Source organism: Artibeus jamaicensis, unplaced genomic scaffold (genome assembly GCF_021234435.1).
Source record: "Artibeus jamaicensis isolate MK-2021 breed Jamaican fruit bat unplaced genomic scaffold, CSHL_Jam_final scaffold_474, whole genome shotgun sequence".
Taxonomy (NCBI): domain Eukaryota; kingdom Metazoa; phylum Chordata; class Mammalia; order Chiroptera; family Phyllostomidae; genus Artibeus; species Artibeus jamaicensis.
The window spans coordinates 47,989,932-48,002,695 of NW_026522046.1; the positions used below are offsets into that span (position 1 = coordinate 47,989,932).

Consider the following 12,764-nt stretch of genomic DNA (forward strand, 5'->3'; position numbering starts at 1 on the left):
ACTTACTCAGAATACCACAATCAAGTGAGTTTCCAGACTGTTGCACTGTCCCAGAAGATGCGCCTTCTCACGCTGTGAAGTGAGCGGTGGAAAAGCACCGGTTCCCACGCTGCTTTCTGAGCTTGGTGGGGTCACCTCACCCGCTGGGCTGTGGGTGGTTTCTTGTTCATTACCACTTCAGGTGGAGATGGTGGAATGTTCATGTGTCTGTAGTTGTTTGAAAGGTCTGTGGCCAAAATCACTCCAGCGTGGGAGCCACGCTGTCTGAGGTTTAGATTCCTCACCTAAATGATTTCGGACTTGGTGGGAGATAACAGAAAAATGGGATTGCGTTCATAATCCAGGAATTCTTACTGCACTAGGAAATACACAGCTGTGACATACAAACAGTACGTACTTTTCACCCCTAAAGTTACCTCTAAGATTTGGGGACTATTTAATTTTGTTTAATTATGTTTGAACATTTTCTCAGCACAAAGACATGGTCTCAAGAGAATGTGTCATATTTTGTCATCGTTTGCTTGCAGGAGAATCCCCTTGTCACAGAGGAGAACTACGTGAAGCTCCAGGTCAAAGCTTGTGCTCTGAGCCACATAAACACGAAGGTATTTCTGTTTTTGTTTTGGCCAAAGTCAGATGAGAGTTTTGTAGTATGTTGTTTACGAGTATATTAGAATGATAACTAACTTCTGAGTGCCAAGAAATTTATTATCATCCTTAGAAAAATAGAATAGCTAGGAAAAAAGATTAATGTGAATTTGTATATTTTGATATTAAAGTATTAGTCTAATTGAAGTTATAATTGTATATTATTATATAAAAATACCTTACAAACTCCTTTATATTGTGAAAGGCTGATGGTTTATAATTACTAAGGCCTGTACTCAAGAAAGAAAATACTATGATAAATACAGTAAAAATATAAAAATCTAATCAACGGATTTATGAACTATTTCATAGACATTTCTAGTTAACGTCTTTGAATAGCGTTCATATCCTCCCTGTCCTGTCTCTCTCTCTCTCTCACACCCCTCAACCTCACACTGCCCCAGGCCTCGTCTGTCATTGACCATGAAGTACATGGAACATCTCCAATGATGAGCCAGGGTGGACGCGCTGTGATAAACATAGCAGGCGCGTGCACTTAATTATTTAAAAATCAATAGCACAGTTTTACTGGACACCTAAGTCCTTGGATTATAATGTCACCATAATTTCTAGGAATCAAAATAAAAAATTTCCGCCAGGAAGTCACATTAGAGAACTTAGAGAACAGAGTTCTAGGTGTTCGTGGGCAACTCTGTAAGGCAGCCTTGAGAAATGAGCCGGTGAGGTGCCCTTCACCGGGGACAGTAGTCCTAGTCCTTGTCACCAGGGTTCTGGGCTCAGCCCTGCCAGGGTGTTCTTTTGAAAGCTATGAAAAATTCATTAAAATCCCAGTCTGGGAAAAAATAAAGAGACAAACAGGCTTCTCTCACAATCTCTACTTAGCATTGCTGGGTATACTGGAGGCCCCAGATGGTACAAAAAGCAAGAAAAAGAAATAAAAGATACAGCAAATGGAAAAGAAAGAGAAAACAATCCCAGTGTAAGAAATCATCTCCTGTCTATCTGAAACAAATAGTAGAGTAAAATCAGTTCAACGAACTATTGCACAACTGTTGAACGCGACAGCCATGAACACCGTGGTGACGTGAGAAAACGCTCATGGGAGGTGTGGGAGGCCTGCCCGAGAGCCCGGGGGCGTGCGGTGAGGCACCCGGTATTTCTGTGCAGGTGCCGTCCCAGCAAGAGCGCTCACTCCACGGGGCAAGAGAGGCTTTTCTGGCAATTGAATAGTTATAGATCTAGATGTTGAAAGATAAAAAGAATATATAAGAGAATCATTTCCATTTTTTTTTTTTGCTTACTGTTCCTAAAACACTTGATACCTACAAATATGTTCTGTGGCTCTGGTATTATTATAAAAGCATGAACTTGAAATTATATGGCAGTTTTCCTCTGTATATCCATCACCTCTTCCCCTGTGCTTCTTGACCCAAGACTTGCGAGGAACACTCAGTTGACCTTAAAGGGAGTGAGAATCAGGAGCCTTCTGTTCTCATTAGCCAGTTCCCTTACTCATCAACATCGTTCCCAGGCCCCCCTCGCCCCACCCAAAGGAGTTGTCTGGCAAATTTGGGCTGTAATTTCCCTTCATGTTTGGCAGAGTAAAGATGCTAAACAAAGTGTGTTCGTGGTGATGTGGACACAGATCCTCACACTCGAATTATTAGTCAGTTAATTCTTCAGCAGATTCTCGATCTCTTTCTCTATGGAGAAACTTAGGCTGTGAAGTTATTTGCTTTGTCTTTATTCCAAAACTGAATCCCATTTGCCTTTTTTGTGGTTTCTCTTGCTTTCTTATATGAGAAGCCAGGATTTATTTTTGACAGTAATCAGCTTTTGTCATGGTTTAGCTCCTGGCAGAACTGAAGATGGAGAAAGAGTTCTTTCCTGTTGGAAGAGAAGTTGCTGGCATCGTGTTAGATGGTAAGTTCCCCGCTGTGCACATGTGCATGGACCACACGGCAGCTGACTGGGTGCTGGCACATGCAATCATACACACTTCTCCGAGTGCACAATTTAATGACACGGAAGTGTTTTCCTTTTTTAAATTAAAAGCAAACTAGAACTTAACTGGTGTTTTATACTTAAAGAACTTATACTTTAGTAAGTACTTGAGTATTATGTACTTAGAGCTGCAAGTGATCACATCGAATAGAATGACCAGTGTTGTCCTTTTTATCATGTTTACAAAGTAGCATAAATTACTTCTGTAAGTTGGCTTTAGGGCAAAATTTGCATAACAGTAATTACATTCACATTAAAACTTATTATTATTTTCTACTTATGTCGAGAAAGGGGGAGGGTGGGAGAAAGGTGGAGAGAAACATCGACTGGCTGCCTCTCTGCAGTCCCCAACCAGGAGCTGGGTCCCCCCCCCAGGCCTGTGCCTGACCAGGAATCAAACCGGTGACCTTTCACTGTGCAGGATGGTGCTCAACTAAAGGAGCTACACCGGTCAGGGCTCACATTAAATTTTAAAGTTTGAGTAAAATTGAGCATTTGAAAGTTAAGCAGTTTGGTTCATCTAAAAAATGGGCTCTGGGGAGAAGTAACTTATATATAAAATTTTATGATTGCCTTAAATTTTAAAAAAATGTTTTACTGAGTAAGTAATGGTTTTAACATGCAGGACAGTAAGCTAATTACTTGAAATAGTAATTCGTTTCTGACCAGCCATATTCACTGCTAAAGGAAGTTTATGACTAATGAGTATACAGCTGCTCTTTCTGCACGTGTGAATGAGTGCGTAACATAATGGGTCGGAGACTATCTGAGGTTTGCCTATAATTTTAACCCACAATATATTTGATACTTTTTCTCCATGTAATCTTCTAACATAGCTAAATTATAATTTCATTACCCCTCCTTTCTTCTACTTGTAATGTAGGGAAATAAAAGTAAGAATTGTAATAGCCAGAAGATGAGTAAACCATTTATTTACTCATTTATTCTGTATTTAATGAGCATTTGCTAAGTGCTTGGTATATGAAGAGAAGTAAGATAAACTCCCTGCCCTCAAAGTGGTCACAGTAGGGCCAAGGCAGGCCCATGCCTGGTAGTGGCCTACTGGGGGCGCTCTGAGGACAAGGCCGGCCCAGGGACCAGGAGCAAGGAGGCTTCTTGGAGTCAGCGGGGAGATGTGGGGCCGGAAGGAGGGGACTCACTCAGCCGAGAGCGAGTCATGGACAAAGGCACAGAAGCAAGTGAAGAGGTGTGTGTGAGAATTCAACTAAAGGAGGGATTACAGAGTTTGGTGGCGGAGGTAAGACATGTGGCACAGAGAAACATTTTGTCCAGAAATTCTCCTTCAAACATAGAAGATCGAGAACCAAATATTTTATGCATGATACAAATACTGATTCCTCTCCCTGCCATCCACAAACTGAGATAAGTGGGTAGGCCAGGGCCAGCCCGGAGATGAGCCGCCTCCGCCCACCAGGGTTTTCAGGGAGGCCGTTGGAGCAGCCACAGGAAGGGCAGACTGGAGCAGACCAGGCTGTAGGTAGGAGGACCAGTCGGGTGGAGACCAATAGACAAAAGGCGACAGAGTCCGTAACCTAGAGAGGGAGGCAAAGGCGAAGAAGACAGATGTATGTGAGAAGTATTAAGGAAGTAAAGTCAGCAGGGCTTAATGATGGACTGGAACTGAGAGTTAAAGGCAGGTGAGAGCCAGTCGTGACTTACAGGATTCTGGCTAAGGTAGGAATTGGTGCCACCAGTTGATAAGGGAAGAGGATGTGATTAGGAGGAAGACGGGGAGTTTAGATTTAAGGTGGCTGAGCTCAAGGTCCATCAGTGATAACCCATGGGAGGGGTCTGGGAAGCAGCGCTGTGCCTTTAAGCTCAGAGTTGTGAGAGGCGTGTGCCAGACATGTGTGCATCCGAGTTGTCGGTGTGTAGGTTATGTTTAAGCGATGGTGATAATGAACTCACCCGGGAGGTGGCAGAACTGAAGGTGAAACAGAGGCATGGCTCGGAGCCCTGGGCACACCGCCGTCCGAGGGATGGTCAGAAGGAGTGTGAAGGAAGCCAGGACTAAAGGGTCGGAGTGACCCCAAAAGGGGGGGGCAGGTAGCAGGCGGGAAAGGGAAAGGTGCAGCGATCAGAGCCCCCACCGGAGGGTGCTGGCTCAGGAGGGACCCAGAGAAGCAGCAGGGACCGGAGGACTGGACCAGGTGCCGTAGACGCAGAGGCCCTCATCGGGTGGAGACAGGCGCTCTGGGGCTGCCGCGATGCCAGAGCCGGCCAGGTCCACCCAGTGGCAGGCTTCGCCTGCCTTCACGGCCTCCGCTGTGTTTGCCCGCGAGTCCAGCTGGGATCACGACACCACGCTGGGCTGGCCGTGAGGTGAAATGGGATAACACACGAAAATACTGGACGTGGGGCAGTCAGGTCGATGGGCGGTGTCCCCTTTCCTCCCGGGAGGATCGGGAAACAGTACTCCAGAGAACCGACTGGTGGGGGAGGGTTTTCTCCACATGAGCAGAGAAAATGTAGCTATCATTTCTATGTAGCTTCAAAAAGTTCTTGGCACCAGTCTGAATTTATTTCCATAATCCCAAATCAAAGTAAGGTTATATGTGACTTTTACCAAGATTTCCTTTTGAGTGTCTTGAAATTCTGCAGTTAAAATAATGATACTAGATAGAGCCGCATGAAGGGTAAGGAGCGGCGTAACCAGGGGTGCTGTGGGGTGGCCCGTTTCCTTCACCCCTTCACCCCTTCACCCCTAGCCGAACAGAAACACAGCTTTCTCCTTACTGTCAACAGGCACATGGCCCAGAGTTTGTAGACAATTTTGTAGAGGGTCCACATTTGAACTGTGCTATGAAGCGGTCCTTATAGACCAAAAGGCCAAGTGTCCTACAAGTGCTTGGCCTTTTCTCTGAGTTAGTGACTTTTTATAAACCCATGGATCTTTTTATTTTAATAGTTAAATAAGAATTATGTTTAATACCATCATCATACTAATTATTACTTTACTCTTTAGTTGGAAGTAAGGTATCATTCTTTCAACCAGATGATGAAGTAGTTGGTAAGTTACTTATTTTATTATTGTTTCTTTTTTCCTGTATAATTATTATTGTTTGTTGTGATGCTGTTTCATACACAAGTACTTTCCTGATTGTTGGAATGTGCTCTCAAAATGTCTATTAACAAAGAGAATTGGGAGTTCAGTCTCAGTAGCAGAACACAAAACTTTTCCGTGTCTGGCTGTAGAACAACATTAGAGCTAAAAAGCCGACCACAGGCCACAGAGGGCTGGCGCCCTCTGCCACCAGGGCCCCAGCCCCTCGGACCGCGGGGGCTCTGTAGGGCGCCCTGGGTGTCTCTGAGGGAACCGTGCAGGACCGTCCCGTCGCCTCTTGTAGAACTCGGAGTGTGCTGGGCACACTATGTACTGTTTTGTTAATCCATAGTTAATGCTACTTTGCATACATATGTGTATGTCTTTAAACTTATATCCTAGACAGTCACATGAACATATGGAATCTTACCATTTCTTTGTAGAAAATGCTTATAAGAAGATATTCATGGAAACGTAGAAAATGTGTAACTTTATGGCATGCTTCAGGCCGTTAAGAATACATCCATAGGGATGTTTTTTGTTAGCTTCTTAACGATACTGCCTTTGACTCGTGTATTTTCTTGAAGAATTTTTTTCTGTCATCTTTTTCATCTGGCCGAGAGGTCAGTAACACTGTATTTATTGCTTCTGGTGCTTCTTGTACGAGACTGAAAATGCAATCGGTCAGTTAGGAGACGGTGCAGTCTCACTGGGAGCGCACCGAGGCACCTTCGGGACCAAACTGTGCGGCAGGGGCGACTTTCAGGGGGAGCCTCAGTGCCCACTCGGTCTGAATCAGCCGCTGTCTTCGCCGTGCCTCCGAGGCGAAGGAACAGGGGGCAAAGGAGGGACAAAGCACTGGTGGCGTGGTGTCCATGTCGGAGAACGGAGTCCCCACTTCCCGTTCTTGATTCTGAAGTCCTGCTCTCCCTACTCTGGTCTGCACAGGAGCCCCCTCAAAATCCCACTGCACAGACCTCAGACTCCTCCTCCCAGCAGCTCATGGTCCTGAACCCACTCACTCGGTTGGTGGTTGTTTCCCTGACGTGTCCTGTTGTGACTTCCAGGTATTCTCCCCCTGGACTCTGAAGACCCCGGGCTCTGCGAGGCGGTCCGTGTGCACGAGCACCACTTGGGTAGGTATCCCTGGAGCTCGGGGAGCCCTGCTGCCGGCTGCTCCTGCAGCCCCACTGGCTCGGGCCTCGGTGTCAGAGAGCCCGTGTGCACAGCACATGAACACCCACGGTGCGGAGACCTTCTGGTCTCACTTGCATGGCTCCTGGTGAGAGGCTTCAAAAGCAATATCTCTCCCTGAAATTATGTCCCTAATTCGAATTTTTTAATTTCTTATTTATGGTTATTAATTGAAACTGGAAAGGTTAATTTAAACTTTTTTAATTAAAAAAATCTAGACAATCCATGTAGAGTCTGAGACAGACAGCAAAGAATCAAGGACACTTGTCTTTGGCTTCTGTCGCTAGTATCTTCTGACAGGTATTCGGTTTTACTGAAATGTTGTTTTCTAGTTTTTCTCACAGTGATTTACTTGAATATTTAAATCAGAATCAATACAAACACACACACACACTTAATGGAGCCATCGAGAAGAGGTGCCGCACCTCCTAGTAGTCAGGGAAAAGCACCTTATAATCACTTAGACATGTCAGTGTGCGTCCACAGAGCAGACACGTTTATAAAGCCTGACCATTGCAGGGTCGGCAAGGATGCGGGCCCACCAGACTTCCCATGTGCCCGGAGTGTAAATTGGTGCAAACGCATTAGGAAATAATGCTGCCTTGTCCAGTAAAGGTGATGACACACGCCCAGACCTGCTAATCCCACTGGTAGTGTTGTGTCTCACGGAAACTTGCTGTCCAGCAGCAGACGTGCTCAGGAGTTCAAAACAGCTCGGTGTGTAATTGTGGACTAAACCCGGGAACAGCCCACGTGTTTTTCACCAGGAAAATGGATAACTAAGGACATTCCCAGGCAGTGATTCAATTCAGCAAGGAAAATGCATCAATAACAGAAGTGTACAGATGGATGAATCTCACAAACTCAGAGTAGGCCAAAGTAGGTTTACAGTTGTTCATATGAAAAATAGTACAATAATTAACAAATAATAATACAAGAATAAATGTGAGTATTTGCATACTCACAACTGTAAACCTACTTTTTTTTTTAAATCGGTGAATTTTTTTAAAAGATTTTATTTATTTATCTTTAAAGGGGAAGGAAAGGAGAGAAGGAGAGAAATATCAATGTATGGTTGCCTCTCCTGCGTCCCCTGCTGGGAATTGGCCTGCAACCCAGCCATGTGCCCTGACTGGGAACCAAACTGGGGTCCTTCGGTTCTCAGGCCCGTGCTCAATCCACTGAGCTACACCAGCCAGGGCTGTAAACCTACTTTTGCCCCACCCTGTATTGAATGACCAAAGCAAGAATACAAACAGTGTGATACCATTTATTTCTATAAAGTTCAAGCAGATAACAAACTTAAGTATAGCTTCTTTAAGGATATAAAGAGAAAATGTAGGAATGAAAAATCGTGGGAGGTCCCCTCTTTGGACGAGGCAGAGGGCTTGGCCAGAGCGGCCTGCCAACCACCCATCTCCTTCCGGTTCACGGGTTCACGATGGACACTATTTTGTGTTCTTCAACTCTTACCTCAAAACTCTTCCAACATTTTTTCGTAAATGACACAACCCTTAATAAGACCTTGGGGGGACAGAAGGCCAGTTTGTTTGGGTTTGGATTTTAGACCATCAAAAACAATAAATTTGCCCTGGCTGGTTGTAGCTCAGTGGATTGAGCACGGGCCTGCGAACCAGACAATCGCGGTTCAATTCCCAGTCAGGGCACATACCGGGGTTGAAGGCCGGTTCCCAGCAGGGGATGCACAAAAGGCAACCACACATTGATGTTTCTGTCCCTCTCTCCCTCCCTTCCCCTCTAAAGATAAATAAATAAAATCTTTTTTAAAAAAATAAATAAATTTATACATTTGAGTCCATACGAATTTGAATGGGGTAGCAAATCTTTGGCATTTCATTTCTGAAGTTGTAAATTGTAAGTAATTTATATTTAAGTCAATAGTATTTACTATGTCATTTACTATAAAATTTCCAAGTAATACTATAATATTTTATTAAAAATTAATTTCATAATGTAGTTTTCCAAAAATCTGAGGCCTGTGCTTACTTATACATATTTTAAGACTATATCTGGAACAAGTATGTGTCTTCCTTTAAAAGATAAAGATTGGTGCTGGCTGGTGCGGCTGAGCAGATTGAGCACCACCCTGGAAACCAAAGGGTCACCAGTTCAAGTCCCAGTCAGGGCACATGCCTGGATTGCAGGCCAGGTCCTCAGTAGGGGGCGTGTGAGAGGCAACCACACATTGGTGTTTCTCTCTCTTTCTCCTTCCTTTCCCCCCACTCTAAAAATAAATAAATAAATAATTTTTTTTAAAAAAAGGAAAGATAAAGCTCGCCCTGTGATACCATGCAGTAAGTCGCTGCTCCCTTGCTGTTTTAAAATTACTCAATTTGAAAATTGAGGACCAACTCTGGACCCTTTATGGGAAATGGCACAACTTTTTTCTCTCACCTGCGGATATTTTTTCATTGCTTTTAGAAAGAAAGGGAGGGGAGACAAATGTCAGAGTGAGAGGTCAGTTGCTTCCCATGTGTACCCAGACCAGGGATCAAACCCGCAGCCTCTCTGTTACAGGGTGATACCCAACCACCTGAGCCACACCGGCAGGGCAAAGTGTACAGTTTTGACCCCAGAGTGTCTCTGGGCCCTTGTTGCCCTGTCGTTTTGAGAAACTTGTGAAAATACGAAGTCAACTAAAACCTGCACTTTGGATTCCTGGGCTCAAACTGGGGCTAAGTCCCCTAAATTGAATTGTTTAGGAACAAACACAAAATGCCCGTTTCTGTAGGCACTGCTGAACACTGGGATAATTATGGAACGGGCCAGAAGGAGACATGCAGACGAGAAAATCAAAAGTTTTCTAGCTCTAAACTGAAGCTGAGATAAGCAAACCGCACAAATGGCTTTTGTTTTGCAAGAAATCAACATGACGGTAGTCCAAAATTACACAGACACATAGGGAACATAATTCCAGATGTTACTTGAAAAAGAAGATACAGATAAATGATCCTTTAAAAGAAGTACTTCAAGAATGACTAGTTCGTAATTGTGTGTGACCGCTAGCCAAGACCCTGGGTGCAGGACCGTGTCCGTGAGCCAGGGCGCCAGACCGGGCGAGCTCTAAGCTGTGTCGCAGCTCTGACGTTTCGTGAGAGGGAAGTCAGTTCCGTTTGTCCCTGCAGATCTGCGGGGTAGCCTCTCGCACACCAGCCTCTGTTTCCATTACTGTTAGTTCTCTGATGATTCCTTTCCCGAGGGCTCAGCGCACTCAGCCAGCTTCCAAGAAGCCTGTCGTCCCACCAAACAAGCACTGAGTTTCAGACACCCCCGAACTGTCCTACTCATCCTGTTGGGGAACCGTGAGGGTAGAATGAAGAAACTGAGAAATTCTTCCAGCTCCTTTATGCTTTCAGTTCTAAAGCCATTCTGTCAAACATAATAGTAATTCTTTTTCATTCAAAAGAAATTTTTTAAAGATTTTATTTATTTATCTTTAGAGGGGAAGGGAAGGAGAGAGGGAGAGAAACATCAATGTATGGTTGCCTCTTGGGTGTCCCCTGCTGGGAACTGGCCCGCAACCCATGCACGTGCCCTGACTGGGAATTGAACCGTGATCCTCTGGTTCGCAGGCCCGCGCTCAATCCACTGAGCTACACCAGCCAGGGCTCATTCAAAATTTGACATGCATTTGCAGCATTGTTCCTTTGGACCTAAAGTGGAAAGAATTGAAATGATCTTTCTTGGGTTCCAATTCACTGTCATTATCAATCCATACATGGGTCTCTATTTATACTTATTATTTTTATCTTATATTTTTGTGTTATTAAAAAACATGTATATTATTCATCAGTTTTTATAACAAACAGCACATAACATAAAAGCGTAGATCTTGACATTAAACCACATGTAACAGTGCAATTTCATAACCTTTGTGATCTTAAGTGTAGTGGGCTTCTTTGTGTTTTAAGATTTTATTTTATCTATTTTTTTAGAGAAAGGCGAAGTGAGGGACAAAGAGAGGGAGAGAAACACCAGTGTGTGGTTGCCCCTCATGCACCCCCTACCAGGGACCTGTCTGCAACCCAGACATGTGCCCCGACTGGAAATTGAAACCCGTAATCCCAGTTTGCAGGCTGGCGCTCAATCCACTGCGCCACACCTGCCAGGGCTTAAATGTAGTTTCATTACTGTTAGCATTTTTTAAGGACCACCTGTTACATTTTTTTAATAAAAATATGTAGTCACAACTCTGGTAATGGGACATGTTCTCCAAAAATTCCATGTAAGTAAATTGTATGTAAATTGAGCATATACTCTTGGGGAAGATGTGCTTTAGAGTCAGACACTCGAACTAATTAGCTACAAGTCCTCAGACAAATAATTCTGAGAAATGAGTCGTCAGGTGAGTTCGTTGTCATGTGAACGTCATGGAAGCTCTTAGGCAAACCCGGATGGCACAGCCTGCTACCCTCCTGGGCCCTGCCCCTGAGCATCCGTAGCAGCGCTGTATGTAACCGCCCAAAGTCCGCACAGCCCGTGACTGTACAGAACAACAGGAGAGCACACGATGCAGGCCAGGGGCGCAGTGAACGTGCCGCGTGCGCCGCCCCTGCAGGTGTGGCGGCGTACTGCTCGCAGCACGTCTGTTTCATAAGCAGGAAGAGCCCACTGTGAAATAACGATAAACATGTAGCAAATCCACAAAACAGAAGCAAAGACGTTTATCCCCGGTGTCCAGCGTACCGTCCGGCACGTAAGTGCGTGTGCTGGCCACGCAGGAGACTCATCCGTACCAGCCTCACTGCAAACACGGGAGTCCCGGGTGTTGGGGGACGTCAGGACGGCTCCGCGGTCACGGGCGATGGGAAGTTTCCAACTCCGTCATAATATTACGGGGTTATAAGTCATCCCGCCATCACCTGTGTGGTCTGTTGTTCGGCAACACGTGAGTGCTCAATGTTTTCCTGTGACTGCCCTGCTCGTCTGTTTAAGAGCTTCAACTTGTGTGCTCGGATGCTCATCTTCCCCACTAGATGGCACTCGGTAATTGGTAAAAGCCGGGTTCATTCGTGCCCCACCACCTGAGTCTATTGCCATCAGAGGAAAAATATTTGAAAGAGCTCATAAAGACTGTGAAAAGTGCTATAGAACTGACTCTAAGTTAAGTCAGCAAGGATTTATTGTGCTGTGAAAAGACCACATTCAGTGTCCGACATAGAAACAAAACAAAAGTTAAATAATTAAACATAAGAGCATGAAGGTCAGATAGAGAGACCTCTCTAGGCCGTACGGCAGGAGGAGTTTGCACTTGCTTCCACGTGCGGTGGGAAGGCACCGGTGACTGAGGCAGAGGAGTGTGAGGGTGCTGTTGTGTTTTTAAGAGATCATTTTGATACTTCTCTGTTTTTCAAAGACACTTTAAAAGATTCAAAAGAAAGAACAAAGTTGAAACTAATATTTATAACACATAAACAAGTACATAATTCACTTAGAATATGTAAAGAATTCCTATACTCAATAAGAAAACACAATAGAGCCCTAGCTGGTGTAGCTCAGTGGCTGCAAACCAAAGGATCACCAGTTCAATTCCCAGTTAGGGCACATGCCTGGGTTGCGGGGCCAGGTCCCCAGTGGGGGCCATGTAGGAGGCAGCCACACATTGATGTTTCTCTAACTCTCTCCCTCCCTTTCCCTGTCTAAAAATAAATAAAATCTTTAAAAATAAAGAAAACACAATAGGAAAAAATGGATTAAACACTTGAACAGTCGGCTCACTAAAGGAATTCCAGGTGGCCAAGAAACAGAGAGGTGCTCAACTCCATCAGCAGCGAGGGAAAAGCAAGTTAAAATCACAGTAAGAAACCATCCCACACCACTCAGTTGGCAAGAATGTGTGACAATACCAAGGGCTGACAAGGGTGTCGGAAGC

The 12,764-nt window shown here is 44.7% G+C and overlaps 1 protein-coding gene across 5 annotated transcripts in view; it reads left to right on the forward strand.

Moving 5' to 3' along the window:
- CRYZL1 (crystallin zeta like 1) overlaps positions 1–12,764 on the forward strand; it is a 31,214-nt gene that overhangs the window by 8,845 nt on the left and 9,605 nt on the right. For all 5 annotated transcript variants that reach the window (XM_053657693.1, XM_053657694.1, XM_053657696.1 and 2 more), the window contains exons 3-6: positions 528–605; positions 2,460–2,532; positions 5,600–5,644; positions 6,745–6,813. In XM_053657693.1, coding sequence (XP_053513668.1) covers positions 528–605; positions 2,460–2,532; positions 5,600–5,644; positions 6,745–6,813 — 265 coding nt within the window. The remainder of the gene's footprint in view (positions 1–527; positions 606–2,459; positions 2,533–5,599; positions 5,645–6,744; positions 6,814–12,764) is intronic.